The 24,636-nt window shown below is 36.9% G+C and overlaps 2 protein-coding genes across 3 annotated transcripts; one reads left to right on the forward strand and one right to left on the reverse strand.

The window, feature by feature from the left end:
- Nucleotides 1-10: 10 nt before the first annotated feature.
- On the forward strand, nucleotides 11-11,986 carry LOC107086694 (serine hydroxymethyltransferase, mitochondrial-like). Of its 2 annotated transcripts, XM_015377806.1 has the most exons (12): nucleotides 11-425; nucleotides 1,236-1,427; nucleotides 4,582-4,661; nucleotides 7,362-7,562; nucleotides 8,848-8,929; nucleotides 9,014-9,136; nucleotides 9,250-9,389; nucleotides 9,484-9,646; nucleotides 9,823-9,922; nucleotides 10,283-10,438; nucleotides 10,627-10,734; nucleotides 11,348-11,986. In XM_015377806.1, exons 1-12 carry the CDS (start codon nucleotides 150-152, stop codon nucleotides 11,473-11,475), a joined length of 1,749 nt encoding a protein of 582 aa, XP_015233292.1. In that variant the 5' UTR covers nucleotides 11-149; the 3' UTR covers nucleotides 11,476-11,986. The 2 variants fall into 2 exon arrangements, with proteins under 2 accessions (XP_015233292.1, XP_015233293.1); XM_015377807.1 differs by lacking the exon at nucleotides 11-425 and having other exon boundaries at nucleotides 1,196-1,427; nucleotides 11,348-11,985.
- A 2,613-nt stretch (nucleotides 11,987-14,599) lies between these two features.
- Nucleotides 14,600-23,645, reverse strand: LOC107086696 (NADH dehydrogenase [ubiquinone] 1 alpha subcomplex subunit 4-like 2). The gene is made up of 4 exons (XM_015377809.1): nucleotides 23,458-23,645; nucleotides 16,331-16,416; nucleotides 15,552-15,612; nucleotides 14,600-15,435 (listed from the first exon to the last, which is right to left on the reverse strand). The coding sequence occupies exons 1-4, from the start codon at nucleotides 23,497-23,499 to the stop codon at nucleotides 15,379-15,381; spliced, it is 246 nt and encodes an 81-aa protein (XP_015233295.1). The 5' UTR covers nucleotides 23,500-23,645; the 3' UTR covers nucleotides 14,600-15,378.
- Between the last annotated feature and the right edge of the window lie 991 nt (nucleotides 23,646-24,636).

Consider the following 24,636-nt stretch of genomic DNA (forward strand, 5'->3'; position numbering starts at 1 on the left):
GTGTCATCGATACATTATCCTCTGTAATTAAATCTTCTAAACTTCATTTTACCGTGTTTAAATATAAACACTTTCTTTACTCTATTCTTGCCAGTGACAGTTAATATTGTACATATTCATTAATCTAAAGTAGCCTTCTTGATTGTTGAATGTTAATAATTTTTTTATTTTTATTTTCGAGAAACTATTTCCTTCCCTGTTTGATGTTAAGATGCAACACTTGTTTCCAGTTTTTTATCTTCAAAGAACTAATCCAGAGGCAGATTTATTGCACTTTTTATTCTATCAGTGACAGAGTACACATGTACCTGGCATCGTTCCAGTATGATTGTGCATTCACCCTTTGTACCTTGAAAGTTTTCAGTTTTCCCCACATCTCTGCTGTCACAAGCATGCTCTCTCTGTCACTGCGGCAGACACTAAGGGTAAGTACATTTGTCTAATAATTCATTGCACAAAGATGCAACTGTATATTGGTTCATTGTATTTTGTTAATCCTCTCTAATGGTCTGAGTGGTTGTTACTAAATAACTTAAAAACAGCAAACTAGGTCAGCATGTCACTCCAGTTCCTCTCAGCCCTAGAACTGCCTTCCAGGAACATGCATTGTTTCATTTCTAACATCAAATATGTGTGGAAACCAGTCAGGTGTTTTTTAAACATATGTTACTTGTTGAAGGGTTTGATCATGTAGCAAGATGTGCTATAAAGGGAATGACAAGGTTGAAGAAGCTTATTTTAGTGCATATTTCCACTTTTGCAGTGAACTGTCTGCAAGAGCAAAGTAGCCCCTGGTTACACATAATGCATACCTGCTTCTACAAACAAGACCCTGTTCAGCCTGCATAGACTTTACAAGTCCAAGGTTTTCCATAACTGCTCCGCTGAATGACATGTTTGTTTTTGCCCTGCCTTTCACCTAATGGTTCGCTCAGAACATCAAAAGACACATTATTCGAACACATTCATTCAAAACCTGACTGAAGACTATAATCATTTCAAATGATGAAAGCATTTTTTTTCACCAACACTAACCTTTTTGAGCATTTTAAAAGAAACCAAAAGACCTTTCTCGTTGCTTTTTTTTTTTTTTTTTTTTTTTAAACTCTGTCTGGACAATATAAAACACAATAGGATTTTTTTTACTAGGATTTAGCATTCATTCTTTAAAAGGAACATGTTTACTTAGGAAATGAAATACTGATTTGTTTGTCTTCCTCCGTCCTGTGTTGAAGCCCCTCTTCCCCAGATTCTCAAGGTGTTTGGGTAGAGAGGGGCAGCTTGCTTCAGAATCATGCAGGCTAAAGCACAGCAGTGGCAGGTGGACAGGACAGGAGAGTCTGGCCCAGGATGACCCAGAGATGTGGAGTCTCCTGCAGCAAGAGAAGGACAGGCAGTGTCGGGGACTGGAGCTCATTGCATCTGAGGTGAGAATGCAGACTGTGAGCTGCAGGAAAAAGTGTTAAGCTGCAAAGGAGGATCAAAATTTAAAAGGGGGGGGAGGGCAAAATTCAGACAAACTTAGATGGATCCTTATATTTCATGAATCCAGAAAGCACTACAATAAACACGAATAAAATGAATAAACTTGACCAGAATGTGTTCTGCAACTGGGATGGACACTGGTCTGCTGCAGACCCTCAGATGTAACTGTTTAAATATTTGCTCTTTGCTTGGACTCATGCACAGTCCATGTGTGAAAATGGTGCTGCTAAAACAACTGGTTTGGACAGGTGAACTCCACTCAGAACAGCATTTAGAGAATAAGTGTTCAGTTTTTCCTCTTATCAGTTCCACAATGGAAAAGCAATCTAGAAAATAAGTAAAAATTGTATTGTGTATTTACCCTTAATTAAGGTAGGTAAATGACATAGTTTGCCAATGGAATGATTATTTTTACCCTTAAAATAAGATCATTAGAAAATATGCACTTGAAATAAGACATTGCAATTGCGTTTTCTTATTTTAAGTGTAAATTGTCTTGTTCCATTGGCAAAGTGTCTCACTTACCTCCTCAATCCAAGAACACATGCACTTATTTTAAGGAACAATTACTTATCTAGCTTTTGATTCTTTCCAGTGCATTGATGGAGCTTTTCCTCACCTCAGTTTGCACCGGTTGAACATAGCAAAGCAGACCCATCAATCCATAAACATTCTGTGCAGCAGACATTTATACACAACAGTGCAGCCATGTTAATACATAAACTGGGTTTAAAATAATTTTTTTTTTTTTTTTTTTTAACACAGTTGGACTTAAGGGTGTTTAACTTTAGTTTTAACAATACTGAAAAATATCTAGCAATAAAGACAATGAAATAGAAGAAATCACTTTATTATTTTAATCTTAAATAATAATTTTTTCCTGAGAAGAATTTGTTTATCTTTATTGTAACTAAAAAGGTTTCAGCTTGTACAAAGCAGTATCATATCAGGAGCTCATGATTAGTAAAGTGTTACTCAGCATTTTAAAGAAGGTGTGCCATGACTATACCTCAGTCATTCATTTCAGTTCATATAAGGTGATACGGAGGAAGGCTAGAGAAAGACTAGAACTTCTCTGGACAGATGGAGCTAAAAGTACAGATATAGTTGGCATAGAACAAATAGAGTATTCAGGAATAAAACCCTATGGTAACTGTGAAGCAGGGAGGTGCTAGAGTTATGGTTTGCAGGAATGGACAATGAATTCTGTGTGAATCAGAAGAAAGATTATTGAGAGACAATTATTTAAAGAATAAACTCAGAGCTGCTCAGTGGTGCAGTGGTTAGCATAGCTGCCTTGCTGCACAAAGGTTCTGGGTTTGATTCCCAGCCCAGGGTCTTTCTGCATGGGGTTTGCATGTTCTCCCTGAGCATGCACGGGTTCTCTCTGGGTACTCTGGCTTCCTCCCACAGTCCAAAAAAATGACTGTTAGGTTAATTGGCTTCTCTAAATTCTCCTTAGGTGTGAATTTGAATGGTTGAATGGTTGTTTATCCTGTTTGTCTCTGTGTTGCCCTGTGATAGACTGGCAACCTGTCCAGGATGTACTTCGCCTTGGGATAAGCGTGACAGAAAACAGATGGATAAACGGATGGATAAACTCAAAGCAGATCTTGACCCTGAAAGATGACAGTGACTGAAAGCATGTGGTTCACTATGCTGTTTAAGAATCAAAGAAAAGTCCTGAGTGAATTAAAGCCTAGCTATTGATCTCAGTGAGATGCTGTGGGGTGACTTGAAACAAGCTATAGATGCAAATAAGCTGCAGGGGAGGGGCTGATGTCAGAAACTGGTTGATAGCTATGATAATATTCTCATTGGTGTTTTCTCAACTAAAGGGGTGAAACTAGGTATTTTGCTTGATTATTAAAACAAGGCCAATCTTGGAGCTTAAGTACTGTAACAACCAGCACATTCTCAACTGAAAGAAATCTGCTAAAGATCTAAATATTTCACCGGGTGTCGAAATGCTTTGATATGATCCTTTAACTCAATTCATTTTAATTTCTCATTAAACTTAATTCAGCTCAGGACACGGCTTTTCTGTTCAAATAAAAGGCTTTTGTCTGGAAAACTAGAGTTTAAACAGAGTCCATGAATCAAAAAGCAAGAAAAGCAAAACGAGTTGCATAAAATTCCCCCTCAGCTCTAAAATCACCTGTCAACAAACTTTAGATATTTACGACTCAAAGTATTTTCGATATGCTGTTGATGTTTTCACTTCAACTGTCATCCCTTCGAAACAATCCAGGCTAACTAGAAGATAAAAAATGTTAACTGAATTGCATCTCTTCTATTAAGCAGCAATTATGAACCCAAAACTCTATCATCCATAAAGACAAAGAAAAAAGTTTTTCATGTGCGATTGATGACAGTCATTCACTACCGCAGGCTGACTCCCAGAGGAGAGCTTCCTGCTTTTTTAGAACAGTGTCATATTATCCTATTAACTTCCTCACCTATATTCTTTATTGATCCCCTCTCCTATTCTGAGAGGAGGAGGGGCAGTTCAGTTGGAGTGTGTATTTTTGTGTCAAGATAGTTTTTCAGAAATGTCACAGAGAGAATTTTAGTTTAAGACAGCTTGTTTTAAACCTCACTAGGATGATTGAAGGATCCCTGAACAGTGACAGGTTTAGTATAATAAGACTTCTGGGGGGTTGGGTGGCTGAGGGAAAGAAAGAGAATAGAGGGGAACACAAAAAAAAAAGAAAGCTGAAGTGAGAGTGGGAGAAGAGAAAAGACTGTCAGAAGGAGGAAAATTCATTTGCATTCAGCTTTGCAGCTTCCTCCCCTCTTAGATAAAAAGCCTTAGAAAACCACTTATGAGACGCAAACAAAATACATAACTATTTAGAGTAATTTTTGTTATCTTTACCACAACATAGAAAACAATTGTTTTTTTTGTTGATTATTTTAGCGGAATGTGAAAGTTAATTCGACCTAAAAGCATGAAGGAAGCTAAATTTATATTGTGGATACAGTCTAAGGCAGCAAAGCCTTCTCTGGGTAAATAAAGCTATATTTGGGTTGTCTGTTCTGATTTTTTTAAGGCATATGTGCAGAGGCTGACACTGTGCTTGTTTGTCCTGTCAGAATTTTTGCAGCCGTGCAGCCCTGGAGGCACAGGGTTCCTGTCTGAACAATAAATACTCTGAGGGATACCCTGGGCAAAGGTAACAACAAAAACAGAGCTCAGTCAGTAGATGTTATCATCATCTAAAACACATCCATACAGGTAATTGTGTCAGGTTGAACTATTTAAAAATTAAGCTTGAAAGTGAGTTTTCAAAGATGTCATTACGGCAAAGACTCATTCCTAGAAAATTATTAGATAATTAAAAAGAAAACAGTCATACCGTCATTTGTGGGGAATGCAGCAGTTTTTGACATAAAATTATTTGATTTCCTTTTTTTTCTGTTAGGTATGTCCATATGCCTTCCAAGCTGGCCCAATTAAAATAGAAAACACCTCTCTAAATGTTAAAGGACTGTCATTCCTAAATCCTTCAGTCAAAACGCAAATTCAAAATACAATTTGACAAATGTATGATTAATTCAGAAAGAAAAAAAACAGCAACAAACTACATTTTAAAAATTCTCTGAAAAACCAGATTCATGTTTCTGCGCCATGAACCTCCAAGTCCCTGATGTCAGAGGAGTATGAAGGTTTAACAGTAGACAGAGTTATAGTAAACGTGCATGTCTTACATAAAAGGCTAATATAAGTCGATTTGTTGACTTGATTGAATGCTGTGCTGGATAGGGGATGGTGCCCAGACTCTTATGTGGATCCTGAACCATTTTCTTTCTGTAGTGAATTTTCTCCCAGAAGACAGGAGCTCCAGGTCCCTACAGAGGCCATGGTTCTCCACCGAGGAAAGGTGGACTCCCCTCTTTAGGTCCATGGAGAGTCCTTGTCTCAAGTGGAGGAGTTCAAGTATCTTGGTGTCTTGTTCACGAGTGAGGGACGAATGGAACGTGAGATCGATACACGGATCAGTGCAGCTTCGCCAGTGATGCGGTTGCTGTATAGGACTGTCGTAATGAAGAGAGAGCTGAGTCTGGGGGCGAAGCTCTTGATTTTCCGATCGATCAATGATCACCCTCACCTATGATCATGAGATCTGGGTAATGACCAAAAGGACAAGATCGTGAATACAAGCGGCCAAAATGAGTTTACTTTGCTGAGTGGCTGGGCACACCCTTCGAGATCAGGTGAGGAGCTCAGTTACCCAGGAGGAGCTTGGAGTAGAGACATTGCTCCTCCATGTCGAAAGGAGCCAGCTGAGAATGCTCAGGCATCTGTTCCGGATGCCTCCTGGTCGCCTCCCTCGGGAAGTGTTCTAGGTATGTCCTATTGGGAGGAGGCCTCGTGGAAGGCCCAGGACACGCTGGAGGGATTATGTCTCTGAGCTGGCCTGGTGTTGCCTCGGGGTCCCCCCCAGAGCTGGAGGAGGTGTGTGTGGATTGGGAAGTTTGGGCATCTCTGCTTAGACTGCTGCCTCCGCAACCCGGCCCTGACGTGGAAGAAATGGATGGACTGAAGGAGATTAAACAGAAAGATTGTTCTGTTGAAAGCAGTACAGTTTTTTATGCCTTTAACAGAATGTGGTTCTAACTTTGCATGATGGATGGATGCAGAAGCTGAAACAAGCCGTGATGGGAAATAATCAGCCTCAGAACTAAAACCATTAATTTATTTGAATTCCAGTTTTTAATACAAATTTCCTTCATCATGAACCTCAAAATAACACCAAAACCTTGCAGGATTCTACCTATAGGGCCTCAAAATTTGGCTGCAGCAGCAAAGAATGCGGGTTAACCTTTCAGATGAACAAATATGAGGATCCAAATTCAGAGACAGAAAGCAGATATGGTTTCCTGTAGATTTACTGATAAAAAAGACAGTAACAGAAGCATAAATCCAGAAAATACATGCAAATAACTCAAGAACCATCACTAGGAGACACTAAAGGAGAAAATAAAGAGAATCCAAGAAATGATTAACTTCAGAGGAAGAGTGTATATGGGAGACAGAACAATGACTCGTGTAATCAGCTAATTGGGGGCAGGTATAGATAAAAGCAGCTAGAAGAGAGCTGAACTGAAAGGAGAGTAGCAGTAGAGTGCAAAAACGAGTAAGCAGGAAAATACAACAGGGCTGGGAACAACTAATATGACAAAAGCGAAGGGAAACCAATAACCAAGTGACAACTATGGGAAATAGTTTAATTTTAAGTGGTTACATCCCAATTAACAAACAAAATAGCATGCAAATTAGAAAAAGAGACAATGGAAACAGGTTATGGATTACCATCTACATTACAGAGTATGACATATATATTTGTTTGATCTCTATTGTGCTATGAATACAGCAACAATTCAAGATTTAAGGATAAACCTTGAGGATAGAAAGGTTAAACCTCTGTGTGGTTTAAAAAAAAACAAAAAAAACTTCTGTACCTTTTATGAATCCTTTCACACTAAAAACACTCCCCTTAGCATTCTTAATAAAACAAATTGGCATCATATAAAAAAATACCTGTGTGATACAGGATGATTAAGGCTAAACTGTTCCTGTTTAGATTGTGTCAAATGATGCGATTTTGTACAACCGGATGTTATATAAGATACAGCCAAGTAACAAGGATAGTATAAACATTACAGTATAATCATTTTAATGCAAAAATACAAAAGCTGGAAAAATTAATTCCACAAACAATCAATTTAATAAGATACCATGTATTTTAGATTTAAAAAAAAGTTGAATTATTGATGATGCATGTTAATAGAATACAAAGAACGGTTGTAAATAAAACGAAGCTTCTGAGACACGTTTTCTTTTTGTTTTTTTCTATGATTCTTTTTTTCAGGTACTACGGTGGAGCGGAGATTGTTGACCAGATTGAGCTGCTGTGTCAGAGACGAGCGCTCACCGTCTTCGGCCTGGATCCCAATCTGTGGGGTGTAAACGTCCAGCCATACTCAGGCTCTCCAGCCAACTTTGCAGCCTACACCTCTGTGCTGAAGCCTCATGACCGAATCATGGGCCTGGATCTGCCTGATGGAGGACAGTCAGTTAAAGTTTTATCATTATATCCTGATAAATGTTTATTTATTTATCTACTCTGAGCAATAACAGCTGCTTGTGAAAAAATAACATTGAATGTAATCTGTCTTCTCATTCAGTACTAAAAAATAAAACACATCGAAATCCTGTTGAGGAAAAAAACATATTTTACACAAATAATTGAACAAAAACGAAATTGTGACATGATTACTTTGTTAACATGATCAATTCCTATCTTGATATTATATAAACGTTTTACAGTTTTTATTCTAATAGCTCAGTTTTTCATTTCACGCTTCATATATTCTCACCGGTTTGACAGATTCTGTATTATTAGTCGACACAGTTTAGCTATTTGTATCACAAGCCAACGTCAGTTTTTCTCTGCTAAGGCTCTTTATGGACTTAACAACAAGAAATGGTGAGAGTGATAAAGTTTGGTTTCATAGACTGGAGCTGTCATGCGATGACAGCAGCTTTGAAATGAGCTCATTTTAATTTCACAGACAGTCACAGGACAGAAGGAAATGAAGTTAACATGACGGCGGGTTAGCTGCTGAGGAACCAAAAAGACAGAATAGATAGATTTGTGTTAAGGTTTTGTTTCATATGTGTGCCGCTAATGCATTTACATCTGTCTGATTCCAGTCCACAAACCTTTTTTTTCTGCCTTATCATAAAGAAAACATTAAGTTGCTGTTGGATTTAAGCAGTTATAGCAAATATGATTATATATAATTTCATTTTCCGTTTTTCTTTTTACTAATATAGCTCAGTATAGAGTAATCTAAAATGCCTCTTATTGCTTTTTTCCTGAAGGTTTTCAGTTTGGTTTCTGTGTGGCTTTGCCTGGGCCCTTTTAACTCATTCATATACTTTAGTGTAAGCCATCTTGTTTGAAAACTGACGGCGTGTTGAGGGTTTTTGTCCTGCCATCAACTCTGACCAGCATTTATACCCCTGCTTATGAACGCATCCCTGCAGCATGATCTTGCGACCACTGTGTTTAAATGTGGGGATAGCTGCATATCTGCAGCTCCTCCAGATCTCTTATTCGTGATTTTTTTGGGGGGGTTGCAGTTGTATGATGATTTTATGAGAATTAATTGGAGTCCTCTGAAATGTTTCAAAGCTTAGAATATTGTTTAATAAACAATCCTGCTTTAAGCTTCTATGAAACTTAAAACATATTTATTCAGATTCAGACTGGTTGGAAAATGTTAGCAGAGGAACTCAGCTCAGCTTACATTAGCCTGATTTGTACATTACTTCTTACTTCTTTGTTCCAGCTTGACCCATGGCTACATGACGGACAACAAGAGAATCTCAGCCACCTCCATCTACTTTGAATCCATGCCATACAAGCTGAATGTGAGTAGTTGGTGAACTTCAGAAAGTGATCCTGAAAAGGACTGCTGGTAACGGATTGGTTTGGTTTTTTTCTGGCCAAATTAGCCTCAAACAGGTCTGATTGATTATGACCAGCTGGAGAAGACGGCCCGCCTCTTCAGACCCAAACTCATCATTGCAGGAACCAGCGCCTATGCTCGGCTCATCGACTACGCTCGCATGAAACAGGTCCTCTCACAATGCATACTTGTTTCTGTGAATCTGTTTAGTAACCCAAATGGTGGATGAAGAGTTACGGTTATCCACTTCCTCTGGAACATTTCTGTCTGTGTGTGTTTCAGCTGTGTGAGGAGCTGAACGCCTACCTGCTGGCTGACATGGCTCATATCAGCGGCCTTGTGGCTGCTGGAGCTGTTCCTTCTCCTTTTAAATATGCAGACCTGGTCACATCCACTACCCATAAGTCCCTGAGAGGAGCGAGGTGGGTTATTTCAGATTTTCATTTAATCCAGCGTTAATTTTTTTGGGACAAATCAATAGAGGAAGGGATCTGTTTTATTCTTTCCACTCTCCAGGGCTGGTCTGATCTTCTTCCGGAAAGGTGTACGGTCCGTGGATGCCAAAGGTCGAGAGGTGCTCTATGACCTCCAGGACAGGGTGAACTTTGCTGTGTTCCCGTCACTGCAAGGAGGACCGCACAATCACGCTATAGCTGGGGTGGCTGTGGCGCTCAGACAGGTCCAGATGAATGTTTCATTCAGATATTCAGTCATATCTGGTAATAAATGTAATAAGAGAGAAAATCCTCAGGGACTATAATAAAAAACAACTTAAATTAAGCAGCTCATGCATAAAACATTCAAGTCCTGCCATGGAGTTCCTCTTTGACGCAGCATAATATCATGTCTCTGCAGGCTTCCACTCCCATGTTCAAAGAGTACATCGCTCAGGTTCTTCTAAACGCCAAAGCCATGGCCGGCGCTCTGCTGAAGAAAGGCTACACGCTGGTCTCAGGTGATTATTTCATATACATTAACAGACAGATAAAAGATCTCATGAAATGACTTCTTCACCTCTATCATTATGCCAAAAGCACTTCTCAGGTACATGATGCAGTTGTCTATTTTTTATTCACTGCAAACTAATTTGCTTTCTGCTTTTCACATTTTTAAAAGTAAGGTTTGAGTTTAGTTTTGAATGGAAAAGAAACAAGACTGGAAAGAATTTCAAAAAGGTAGAGTTAGCTTTTTCCAGTGTCAGCAAACAAGTTAGAACGGAGGAAGAAGAAACTACTGATTTTATTCAGTGAGATGTTCCCAAAGTAAATTTGATGACGCTTTCTACCATTCCCTCTCCTCCACCTCCTCCTCACAGGTGGAACAGACAACCACCTTGTCTTAGTTGACCTTCGACCTCGGGGGATAGATGGAGCTCGAGCAGAAAGGGTCCTAGAGCTGGTGTCCATCACAGCAAACAAGAACACCTGTCCAGGAGACAAAAGCGCCCTCACACCAGGCGGACTCAGGCTCGGTAAAACTAATTTCTTATATTAGATATTGTTAGATAAAAACTTCCTGTATAAGTCCTATTTTAAACCTCAGATTTCCTAATCTTTAAGAAATGTTTAATATAAAAGTAATGAAATAAAAGACTGCGTACATTTTTTTCTATCGTTGTTTGCTTGTCTCGTTTCCTCACTCCTTTTTTATTTGCTAAAGGAGCTCCAGCTCTGACCTCTCGACAGTTTAAGGAGGCAGACTTTGAAAAGGTTGTGGACTTCATTGATGAAGGGATACAGATCGCTTTAAGTGCAAAGAAGAAAACTGGTGAGACAGTTTTACTGTTTTGCTGCATAACTAAACCCAACATGGGATTTTATTTAACACTTCTAATTGAATTTGAGTCAAAAAGTAAATTTATATATTATATAGTTTCATCACACACACAAAATGAAACTTTAAGATTAAGTCTTAAAACTGATGAAATAAAAATTTATGTTTTTCAGAAAATTTGAAAGTTATAGGAGCGACAAAGCTGTGATCACCTCTGATTGCTGAAATTTCAGCATTCAGATTTCTGTATATCTTTAGACTTCCTCATAATCTAGCAGCTGAGCAAGTCAGTTTTTTTCCTTCCAAGCCCAGATTGTATTTGATGTTTAGGGTTCAGGTTTAACCCAGGAAATGAAGCAGTAGAAGACTATTTCTGTGTGTGGTGCATCTTGAAGCTCTGACTCAAACGTTTATCCACGTCTTCTGAATCACCTCAAGACTCTCATTTTTACTTTTTTTCTTTTAACCTCTCAATCCTTTTAAAGCTGTACGTTTTCCTTGTTCCTTGTGCACTTTTACAGCCTGTGATACATTGTACAACGTTTGCAGCTTTTTTCGCTATCAAACATACAAACCTTTATTTTTTTCATTTTATTTTCCCCAACAGGAAACTTAGCCAGCTTCAAGACTTTCCTGCTTAAGGACCCAGATACAGTGAAGCTCATTGCAGAGCTCCGCCATCGGGTGGAGCTATTTGCCAGACCCTTTCCCATGCCAGGATTCACAGACCATTAGAAATGACACGCATATTGGCACCCTGACAAACTGTTATATAGCAATATCACTTTTCTTTTCTATCACGCTGCATCATTGTTCACATTTCTGCTTATGATGATATAATCAATAAAGTAAACAAATGTCACAATCATTTCTGTAAAAGAGTTTCATCTGATGCCTTCATTGATCATGGCTGCTGTGTAAGATAATAAGCTAATTGTTGATGTAAACCTGTGAAAAAACAGCATCTCAGTATAATTGTTGATGAAAGTCACACATGGATAAACCATGAACACGTGTTTGCAGGACGATGACTTGTTTTGAAATGTTTTATTACCTGTTAAGATACCAATGCAGACCTAAAATAAATGAGAAAGTGATATTTTCAAGATGAGTTACAAATATTAACAAGACAAACTGTTGGGTGAAAGATTTTATTAAACACAAGTGAAAGGATGCACCTTCTGTACTATCTTTGCACCATTCTACCCAGCAGATCCTTTTAGTGAGAGGCTGTGTAATAAAAGTTTTTAAAGTGTTATTTGTTGTCCATAGTAAAGAATGACTTTTATTGTTTCAAAACTGGCTGAATTTTGTTAGTAATATCTTAACTTCAGTCTTAATTACTACAGTAAGAGAGTTCTGAAGTAAATGATGTGTAATTACAGTAAAGAGCTAAACAAGCGTAAATGTGGATTTCTAGGTCAGATATGAGGATAATTGTTTTGTTTTGGACATTTAAGAAGGGAAAAGCTTCTGTGGCTTATAAACACTAAGCTGTATGAAGTAGCTGGTATTTCCTGCTGTCATTTCCTCTTGTTGTTCATAGAATATAGTAAAGTAAAATGGCAATAGACAACAGGGAGAAAAAGTAGGTCAGGAAGGCTAGAGTCTGGGATAAATGTTTTAAAGTCTTAAACTCTCGCTACAGATCATATTCAGAAATAAAAATGAATGAATACTTTTTTGTAGGGGGGGGGATAAAAAATATTTCCACCACAAAAAAGTTAAGCTAAAAAAAAAAAAATGTTATTTGGATGACCTTTTTACAAGTATGAACTTTGAGTAATAAAAATATAAAAACATTCAAAATTTAGAATTTAAAAGGTAAATTCTGCAATTCAAAAAATGTATTTTTCATAACAATACAAGAAAAAAAAACTGTTTTGAAACAAGCTACTGCTGGCTCTTAAAGTTTCTACTCATACTAGAAAAATTGTGGAAGTTGTATCATGATGTGGGATGTCTTTGCTGCATATTGCACTGAGAACAGTATAATTTAAAAGCTTTTTACTTTTTACTACAAACTATTTTACTTTATTTAACATATCTAAGTCTTTGGAGTACATAGACCTAAGCAAACATAAAATAGAATAGAAACAAGCTTTGTTAAAACGAGACTGGGCCTAAATCCCCTCAGAGCCACACAGAAAGCTAAAACCTGGTATTTGGTCAAACACTTGCAAACTGGGTGAAGGAATGATAGGGGTACAGAGCTGTCATAAAAAAAAAAATTATGAACACCTCATTTCAAAATAATTAGCATGGGAAATATATATAAACTCCAATGATTTATTCCTACAGAGAGGATACAAAGATGTATGCAATGAAGACCATTTATGCTTATTTGATGTTACTGTCAGCCAGTCGTAGAACAGACTGTCTTGAGTGCAGAAGGATGAGAGTCCTCTGCTTCATCAGCACCCTTGCCAATAAGCCTTCAGTAAATGCATTAGTTATTATTTAAGCCTTTTGTCACAGCTATCAGAGGATATCTGTCTGTGAAAAATGAAAAGATGTTCTAACTTTAATCCCTTTTTAAAGAAAGTGGAAGGACTCAAAGAAATTTAACTTTTATGCACAAAGAGCTTAACAAAGAGACGCAAAGTTGGCATTGAACACTGACTTGTGATGCTGAATATGCAAGCACTAAATAATCATATAACAAACTGATTGTATTTGCTGTGGATCATCTGCCTGCAACTTGCTTTTTTGTGAACAGAAGCCTGTTGCCTCTGTTACTGCCAGAGGAATGTGTTTCCTCTATGGAGAAAAAATAAACAACAGAAGTGAAGGTCAGAGAGGTCGGGCTGAGTTCTCAGCTGTGTCGTCAGAAAACCCCCAAACCTCTCTGACAGTCACACAAGCAGCATCACAGCACAATGACCTGATGACCTGCCTCGCCTCGCTGAATTTTTCTCATGACCTGACAACTAGAGAGATTTCAATGCTCTTAAAATTCCTCAATAGCCCACTTGAGCCTCCGTTCCCTCACTTCATCACATTAGATCTCTAATTAAAACAGTATTTCCTGCGACGTAAGAAATGATGATATTGTGTTTGTCTCTATTTTCTTACCTCTGTACAGTTCAAATCATCAGCTTTTATAAATAAAAAAGAACTACGGTATATATATATAAAAAAAACACGTTAAAACGTTTTTTTTTTCGCTCTCCTTATGCTGTGCTTGAAAAAGATTTATGTTTCTGCTTTTCGTTCAACTTAAATGTATAGTGGAGGATGTTCTTTTACCGGGTGGATCATCAAAATAAGTGGTCCTTGTAGTTGTCAATCTAGAAAAAACCTGCAATTCTTATTTTGGAAAGTAAGCTTGTATGAGGGATGCAAAAACTGAGAAACAGAGTTGTTCATGTGTATTTTTTTTTATTGGAGAGGACTGGTCTTTTAAAAAATTTGCAAAAATCATCCACTATACCTTAAAATGTTTTAGATCATCGGAATAATTACATTAAGAGATGAAGAGAAGATGAGCAAATAAAAAGAAAGCAGGACAACTGGACCCTAAATATAAATATAAAAGACCAACCAATCCCCCTATGAATAGTGTGTGTGTTCAGGTCATGTATATATGTTCAAATTAGTACTCACATAGGGTCAGACTGCTTACAATCCTGTCACTGTTGTTACAGATGGTGGGCTGCTGTCTCTCTCTCACACCAGCACATGCAGTGTAAATGTGGAACCACTTTCTAAGCATCATTCAGCCTGCTAAGTGACAGCCGTACTGCCAGCAGATGGCTCAGCTCCATCAGAGCTGCTGAGTTTGTGGAAAAAGATGCAGGTGCATAACAAAAATCACCTGCCCATTATCCGTAAGCCCCCTTGCAAAAAATGACACTTCTGCAGACAAAGATCAGTTTATTTATTGAAAGAATACACTGTAATTAATGCAGCTGTTGCTTTCATGACTGAGCCGATAACTGTTCAGTTCAGTGGCAGCTAAACGTACGGTCACGTCTCAGTTATGAAATACAAGCAGCAGCGCACAATGATTGGACCTTTGATGTCAGGTTGCACTGCAGCTGTTCTATAAGAGGCTGGAAAAATAAAAGCTGCTGTAGGAAACACATGGAAAAACATCAAAGGTGTAAGATGAACATCTAATGTTTCATGTTCAGAAAACATCAATATTTTTTTTAAACCAAGGCTGCTTGTCTAGTTTTGGTGCTTTTGCTCCTTAACATATTTTACATGCTATTTACATTTATGATGAAAAGAGCTATGTGAGTGATTTTTAAAAATGTTTTTATGTATTTTTTTTATATGTTTTGTGGTGAAAATTGTTGTGGAAAAAAATGTCTAAAACAAGGCCATGTTCTTAAACTAAGACTTCTTGAAAAATAACCCAGTTTTTTGCATGGAAAATACATAAGCATAAGAAGTGCATGAATGTGGCATCCTCTGTGCTTTTTGGAATATCTTTCAATAAGCATATGTAAATATTTCCTGTTGGGTTTACCAAGCAGTCAGCTGCTTTTTCAAACCACACATCTATACATTTTGATTTTGTGCTCGGTTCACCAAAACCTGCAGTGTTGATGTCAGAAAATATAGAGAGGAAAGCAGATATTGGAATCCAGGATTTTCATTTTTTCCCTCTGCTTGACTCTGCTGTGTGGTTCAAAAGTCTGGACCTTCCTTCTTCAGGTTCTTATAGTCGGTAGTAATAGCAACAAACTGCGAAAGAAGTAGAACAACAATAAATATCATAGAAGATTGGTGTTTAAAAGTAGTAATTACTGCAGGGCTTGTGTAGCTTGCTTGCGAGCCTTTTTGTGAGTGATTTGGATTACCTTGTACTGGTATGTGGGGTCCAGATTATTCCATGGTTCAGGATTATCAGTCTTGTTCCAGCTAAATCCATCAAAACAAAAAAGTTGCATGTGTTAGGCTCTTTCATATCTTATATTTCTATGTAAAATATTGCTTGCATTACAGTTTTAAAGAAAACTAAAAAAAAAAAACTGCTTTCACCCTGTGCTGCATTGACAGGCCAAGAGCAAATGTTAGAAAACTAAATGCTTAATAAAAGCTTGAAGCTGCATTTACAATCCTAGAGGTTCGTAGCTGCTGAACAGTTTGGATAAAATAAATTTCAGTTGGAAAAAAGAAAATTAAGAAAATTAACTATTCTACATGTTAAAAATATCTGTTTTTGGATTCATGAGATCAATTAACACCAGGACATGTGTTTTAGATGTAGGCTCGATGGTTTAAGATATTCACTAACAAATATCTGAAAAAGAGTCTCCAGCCTTTTTAACTGATTCCCACTAATAAAATCCAAAAACAGCTGATTTTCAATAGAAGTCCCTCAAAATTAATACTAAGGAGTGTATATATTTACACAAAGTTAATCGTTTGAATAGGGTTACCTTCATTTATTTATTATATCTTCAGATTATATGCTTTAAAACCTTTTTAAACCATCTAATCCTCTACTTCACAGTTTTTTATTGGTATTTTGGTGGTATAAATACTTTTATAAAGCACTATAAAAAGAACAGATGAAGATTCTTTATGATTTCACCATTTTTCCTCCAACAACAGTGAAAATGTTTTAGGGTCTTACGTGACATGTGGTCCTCTGGCCAGCCGGATTAGGTACAGGGAGGCTCCACCCATTCCAAGGCAGATAAAGAAGAACTGGGGGATCAGCTGAGGAAGATAAAACAAAAATATGTAATTTCCTTTTTTTTTCTTTTACATGTGGAGACCTGAATATGGCTGCATTTAGGTTTACAGCAAGGCAGTGCAACCTACTGGCTCTGCACACAGCAGAGAAAGGAAACATATTTTAAGGCTCTTTGTGTGAGCTGAAATTGAGATGGTAATGTTTAGATTTTTATGGCTTTTAGCCAAGCTGCAGCATCTTACTGCCTTACTACCATGTGTATGTTTCTATGTTTTTTTTTATAATAAACTTGTGACTAATATATCTAGCGCTGTTACTAAACAGTTGGACTTTTCATTAAGTTATTACAGATAAATCTGAGGCTTTTAGCTTTTATAGTTCTCTCAAGTCTTATTCAAATGAATACATTAACAGAAAATAATAATAATTCTGCTGAGGTAAATTGTATATATAGATATTGTTCTGACATGATGATCTAATGTTTCTTTTTACTACCTTCTTCACTGTGGAGGAAGTATTTTTGATATTGGCAATAATGCAAAACAAAGTAAGAAGAGAGATGTACAACAGGAAGGTATGAGTTGTGTTTCCATTTAACCATGTCATTGTTTTCCCCACTTACTTATTCTATGTTATTAGAAGAACTCTGTTCATTTCTTCCCTTCCTCCTTTTCTCAGCCAGAGCAATCAGTTAATTAGTAGGTTCCCTCTATATTTGTCTTCTTATGTTGCCTATTGCTTGCACCTGTTTTCTTCTTTATTTAAGCCCTCAATTGGTTCTTGTTTGTTCCAGGATCTTTCCTCTCATCTCCATCTCCATTTGGGCTTCATATCTATTTTAACTAATTATTATTTTTTTTATTATGTTATTTTTTTTTTCTGTTTAAAACCCTTCAGCATTAAAAAGGTAATCTCAAATAGCTAAGATGTATGAACCAAGCAGTCTTTTAAATTGTTCTAGTCATCTATCATGACTATGAGCTTTTTTTTTTTTTTTACACTTTTCTGTTTAATGCTCAAAAGACTTTGCAAAATAGTTTGAAATACAATCAAATTTGGTCTTACAGGGCATTGTAGGAGTATTCATATCAATTAATTTGTTTGCATGGTTTTATATACCACAGCAAACTTCAAAGTTAATTTATTTAGATGTGACATCATCATGGTCGAGGGGTGTCATCCAAACTTCTGTGAACAGCTTCATATTATTCATGTGCAGTTTGCCCAGTCTTTTATTTTTTATTCCTGTGCAGTTCTAATCCTGAGACAGCTATTGGCTGGGATTTTATAGCAACTAGCTACATGTTTTTATCTTCTTGACCCGAAAATTAGCTTAGAGTTAATCCGTTTAACTATGTTTCTTGTCTAGACAGAAATAACTAATCAAAACTAATCATCCATTATTAGCTATTCATTTTTTGTGTGTTTATGTGATCTTTTTTGTGTATGCCTGGTTCTGCTGGAGCTTTCATTCTGTTGGGGGTTCTTTCTCTCCACTGTCACTACATGCATGCACAGAATTAAACATTTCTGTAAAATTAACGACACAGTGCTAGCAACTTTCCACTGTCACCACATGCTGATCCCAGATGAGAGAATCTGCAAGGCCATGTATACACAGAGTGTTTAGAGAATGAAATTTCAATGCATACAGCTTTTCAACAATTTTCTGGCTTCCTTCAACTTCTACCATCTAATTGAATTGACTTGAGATGACATGTTTTGTGAAATGGAGCTTTATGAATAAAAAATCACTTTAGCAACTCCAGTCCTTACGGTTATGTGTCCTGCAACCTTCAGCTTTGTTCCTGCTAAAAAAAAACAACAAAAACTCTTGAATCCATTGGCTTGCACAGAGTTTTTTAAGGATGGGGTGGGGAAAAAAAGGGCACATATGGCGTGTCCTCATCACTGGTGAGTAAACTTTAGAATGCGAAATGATTACAAAACTGATTACAAAATGATTTCATGTTACAGATTTAAAGGAGTAAAAATGAAAAATGAAAAAACTGGGGCTGGTCCCATCATTTTCAATGTTACAACCTCAGAGGCAGGAAGTACTCCAAAGTCGCATGTGCAGCTGAGCCCTTATCTGCTCTTTGACCAAGTGCACACTTCAAAGCAGGGAGTAGGATGTAGACACGGCCTTAGATAAGCAGGACTCTGGAGAATATGACAGCATTCTGAAGAAGTAATCCAGCTATTTGATTTATGTGTTGGAGCAGGAGCGCACCGGCCCTGAAGGACTGGAGCTGCCAATCCCTGTCCTAGACCAACAAAGTTGTGCATATTGAAAAGTGAAAAGAAGAATATACCTTCATCTATTTTCTATACCCACCTCCACTGTCATCAGGCCATCACAGAGCAAAAGAGAGACGAGCAGGACAGGCAATCTCACACATTTTTAATGTTTAGAGACATTAGAGATTTAAGTTTCAGTCCACCTCCAGATTTATCGGAAAACTCCTTGGTCTCTTCCAGGTAGGTTTAAAAGCTACTGTCAGGCAGGTGATCTGGACAACCGACCAATTACAGCTCTGTTGATTAATGAATGACCTGCTTCAGCTCCATCGCCTCCTGTCACCCCAGTGAGCCAGCTGACAGTGTTGTGAGGTTATATAAGACTGGAAATGACAGTTTGTGAACAACAACAATGTCAGGGAACAAATACTTCTTTGTCATTCAATGTTCTGCTCCAACTGTGCTGTATTTTAATAAGAAAATCCTGTCATATTACTTTTTGCAGTTTAATTTAAAAAGAAAAAAAAAACACTTCCCTGAAATAATGTTGAGCAAAATCAAAAGAAGATAATTTGTTGTGGCAAATCTACTTCTGTTGACAAGCTTTTTGTTTGTTTGTTTTTTTACTATGTTTAAAATAAACAATTATAAAACTTTAGTGGGGTCTTCTGCCTCTGGCCAAACAGTCTTTGCAGGATCTATTGCTGAACTGTCCTCTAAAAGATATAAAAGGATTTTTGCTATGAGTTGCATCCAGGAAAGACTTGGAAAAGTTGTACAATCACACATGAACCCTTCCTGAGTGGGTATTTCAATTTCATATATAATTCAAAGCTGTAACTCACATTAAGTCAAGTGTTATGATATATTATAAAACATTAGAGAATTGTTTTATAATACATCTAGGCAGGTTTACAAGTCGATGTTAATCTGAATGATTACTGATTTTCTTAGAGCACAAACCAACAGTTTACTTTAAAGTATAAGTTGAACACATCAGTGATATTAGCTATGATTGTGATCAGCAGAGGGCAGCAAAGTGTTTTCAACAAAACCGCTAGAAATGCTAGAATATGCATCAACAGGCACATATACAACTTTGGCTCCATGATGGTTTACAGAGAGTTTGAGCATTGGTCAAGAAGATGTTAAGATAATGTTCGAATCCCTAAACGTTAGAGCTTTGATTTAGTTGTATACTGTGGATCACTGAGAAACTTTTTTAAAACACATTATATCAGGTGCTTAATGTGGGACCTGCAGAAACTATTTCTTATAATTAAATAAAGTCTAATAAAGTAATGTCAAGATTAAATTAAACCTTTTACAACATGTAAATACTCTGGTCTTCATAACGTAAAAAAAATTTTAATCCAACCTCAAAAGTACCATTATCTTAATTTAAACAAATATTAGGCTAAAAGGTTTTGAAGAACTAAATAATCCCACATATCTATATGTAAAGAACCTAAAATGCTTAATTTCAAAGGGGAGACTTTTATTTTGGATTAATTAATTTCCTAAGTAGGAATTTTTCTTAATTGAAAAGTTTGTTGTGTGTGCAAATCATCAGTGGATTTAGATTAACTTATAATTAAACATTTTTTTATCAGGAAGAATTAAATAGAAGGGGGGCCGATGAGAAAAGGGCAATTGACTGATTGGGTCAGCAAAGGATCTGAGATCTGATCAAAACAAATATCTTAGTGTTAAGAGAACTGTTAGAAAGACATGTTTTCTGAAGGTCATACAAGAATAGCAGAAGCTCTGAGGCCTTATCGAGATTAAATAACTAATAACACAAGATATCTATTTTTAAGTCATTTCTGTTATATTTTTAATAACTACATAATAATAATAATAATACTAACCCCTAGAACCCTACGGACCCACCGGTGGGTCCAGCTGCTACGTGACCTCGTAATTTTAACAAACCCCAGTATTGATGTAAAAAACACATTTGGCACAGTTTGGTGACATTTTTGGATAAATGTGCCAAAATGGCCTCTCCGCCTAAGAAATTTCTCACTAATACCATTCTAAAATAAATATGATTCATCTGATTGAGTCCAAATTTGGTAAATTTTTACATAACATTTAGATTTAAAAGTCTGTACTACTTTTTTGTGCTATAAATTATATTTTGGTAGTGTTTTGCAATGTTTATTTCAAAGAAAATTTTGGCGAGGTTCAAAAAATGCAAAATAAGTAGTATTTTGTCCATAATATTTCAGGCAGGGTCAAAGCTACAATGGTGCTGACACCAGAAAACCATTCTATGACATCTTACCTTTACAGAGGTACCAAACGTTTCTTCTTAAATCTAATAGCTGTGAGGCTATAAGTGATTTACTTTTGTGTGTTTTTGTCAGGCAGAAATTTATTTATACCCCCTTAGGGTGTAAGAGGCTAATAATAATTATAATACAAACATGTTTTTAGGAGATGTATTGATGTTTTTATACAAAATAGATTAGTTACAAATGACATTATTATATCATTACTAATGAAATACTCATAAGAAAACTCTATTTATGCCTTTATTGATCTAGTGAATGTAGTTCATGCCATGTTAGCTGGTTGGGTCCACAAGGAATCTGATCAATTTGGCATCAACAGTCCTGATTTAAGATGAAATACAAACTCATGCTTCAGCCTTTGGGTTACAGAACAAGAAAGAAATGTCCACAAATTAAATGCAGACCCCCCCAGCCCCCCAAAATAAGTCTAAACACAAGTTAAAGCTTTACGTCAATGGCACATGATCCCAAGTTGAGCCAAAGCAGGTAGGATTAGAGCAGCTAATGGCCCTACAGGATGCCCTCACCAGCAGTCCTATAGAGGTGAAAAGTAGTTACCTTCACTAACCTTTAGAAAAAATCAAATTTTAGGACTAGTTTACATTTTACTTTTTTGCTTCTACTTAAAAAAAAACATAGAATGGAGAACAGGCTTGTTTTGTTTGCAAATTATATGACAGTGAAACTTCTTTTTTACACAGAAGCTTCATTATCATTGTTATTTCATATGTACTGAACCTTCTGCGTCATCAGAAGGTGAAGTGAACATATTGAAAACAATTGGAAGACCTTACCCTGTTCTAACACATATTTACACACTAATTATTGGTTACATACGATTTTTGTTAAAAAAAAAATGTCAATTGAGAAAGTTATTCTGCCAGCATTTGTTGTTGTGTAATTACATTTCTTTTTATCTTACCAGAATTTGAACAAAATGTTATATTTTGGGTAACTTTATGTAATATTTGAATACTACATCAGATGTTTTAATTAGCTATCTGATAGTAGCTGTTTCTTGGATGGTTACTTTCTACTTGAGAGAATATATTTGGAAGTAGTGCTACTCTTATCTCAGTATAATTTGTGTGTTCCCTGCCTTACTCTGCTTAGATGTGAAGGAGATGTGATGAATATTTGTGACACGCTAATTACTTTTTAGTAAGGTGCTCTGAAGGTTGAACCAAGAGTTTATTTTCAGCAAATCTTAAAATCAATCTGGTCGGCTGAGCTTAGCAGGAGAGCAAAGGGTCTCTGGAGATGAAAGGTCAAATTTCAAAGGTGTAAAAACATAAAAAATATTTTTTAATCGGTTGCTCCAGGTTCCCTCACCAAAGCATCGACATAGATATGCATTCATACCCCTTAACTGAAAAACAGGCTCTAGTTCTTTTAATTTTTGGCACTTGAAGAGAACGGAGGATTTCCTGCAAAGCATCGATTTCAACTGATATTGCTCCGTCAAGCTTTTGTTCTCTCCCTCTTTATGTTCATCTCTTTTAAATGTATGTATTTGTTGGAATTTTTGTCTCTGAGACGGAAACATTTGCACTATAACTGTCTGTACTTCTGTCTCTTTCCTTCTGTGTGAACTTGATGAGGTGGATTTATGGAGTCTCAGAGGGATTTAGTCTCTGCAGTTCCTGTCTCTGAGTTTGTTAGTTTTCCAGGATGATAGACTGTGCTGAGAAACCATGATAGCTTAGATTTTCATCCCTATAGCTTTTCTCTCCCTCTCCAGGGAGACCAGTGACAAAAAGTGAACACTCTGTCAACCCTCGTGGAGATGGATGAAAATTCAAAAATAATCCCCCCCACCCCCAGCCTACCGCTGTGGGGAAGAAACTTAGGATTTTACAAAAAAGGTTTTTATGCCAGCAACTGGTCTGATGTCTGATTATATTTAGTTTTAATGTATTATTGGCGCCTTGAGCCGCTTTTATCTCGATTTGATTTTAAAAACCAACTCCAGGAACAACTTAACTGACTGAATTAGAGCTTTAATAAGATTGGAAGAGACAGAAATAGGCTTCTCCTCATATCTCCTGCTTTAACCTATTAATGAATGACATCGCAAGTAACTACCTAACTGGCCCTAAGTTACAGATAGACACAGTGGGGTGATATTTGGAATAAAATATATTCAGATTGCTACGTTTTATCAATATTTCAGCAAAAGAAACCTATAAATAAAAAAGGCAAGTAAAAATTATTAGAAATTAATTTTGATCTAGTTTTGAATTAGAGCTAACAAATAGATGCATATCTAAAACAAAAAAATAAAGATCTAATCTCATAATCATATTTACTTTTGTTACCCATTATAACAAAAAGCAAAAAACAATAATTGTTTTACTGAAACACATTTGTATAAACAACTTGTGACAAATCCTCCCTGTACGTTTTTCAGACTTTTTCCTAACATGTTTAGAGGAAATGGCACAATGCAGGACAAATCTTTTCAAATATCCAGAGCTTTTTAGAACGTTAGAGACAAACAGGAAAGAAATAAAGCTTACTCACCCCAGGGTGCCGCTTGACGTGCTCTGCAACTACCCGAAACATGAGGGCTCAAGTTTACAGAGCTTTACGAGGTGAGGATAAAATAAAGTTATTCCAAGTCAACCGTTTAGGCCAACTAAAAGCTTCTGGTGGCTGTGCACAAAGCAGGATTTGGACCTGTTGCTCTCTACATATGGAGCAAGACAAGGGGGGGTAGAAGGAGGAGGGATCAGACAGAGGCTGCTTTCATCTGATTAAAGCTACTGTTGTTCCCCAGTTGGCTCATTCAGCTCTGATGGATACAATAAGAGCTAAACCATACATGTATCAGGCCTAAAACATCATGGTTTGATATTTCAGGAAAGGCTGATGTTAAGGTGTTCATTTAAAGGATGTTTAGCAGACAGCAGCAGAGAGCTCAGGGGATTTTAACTCTGACATCCTTTCTCTTTATTCCCAGTCTTATGGGACACAAGTAGAGGAAATAAAGGATTTAGTTTCTTCAGAAAGGCCAAGGGGAATATATCTATGTTTGAAATTTCATCAGAGATAGTAACAGGAAATTGACAAATAAAATAACTTGTTTTTGTGAAAATTTCTCAGACAAGATACACAAGCTTTTCAGATAATTAGCATTCTCTCCAGAAACCCTCCTATTTAAGACTCCATGCATCATGTTTGCAGCTGTCGGCTTGGACACTCAATCCCTGTTTCTGCACCTTTTCAGGCTGACAGCCAGTCAACGTTGCTGCAGACCTACTCAAACTCTGAGTGTTTGGTAACATAGCAACACAGCTTAGTGACCATTATTTCTGGGGGAAAAACACACTCAAAGGCTTTGCTGCTTGTGTGTTTCAAATTAACATTTTCCCAGCAGGTGCAGGGAAATCTATACTGACTAACCGGTAAAGAAATCTGAGGGACGTAAAAAAGAAAAGATGCATAGAAGGGAAACACCTCATTCAGCTTTATTACAAACACTGCTGAGAAATGTCTGTCAGTAATTGATAACAAAGAAAAACTCAGAAGATCGTCAGACTTAAAGCTCACTTATGTGAAAAACACTTTGTCCTCCCAGTCTGCTCAATGAACCAGTGTCTGTGATTCATTTCCAATCCATTTAATTGGATGTGAAGACAAATAAAATCCAATTTGGCTTGTAAGTGACCCTCTTTCAACTTCAGAGATGTTTCATCCCAT

Source organism: Cyprinodon variegatus, unplaced genomic scaffold (assembly GCF_000732505.1).
Source record: "Cyprinodon variegatus isolate N-32 unplaced genomic scaffold, C_variegatus-1.0 Scaffold158, whole genome shotgun sequence".
NCBI classification, from domain to species: Eukaryota; Metazoa; Chordata; class Actinopteri; order Cyprinodontiformes; family Cyprinodontidae; genus Cyprinodon; species Cyprinodon variegatus.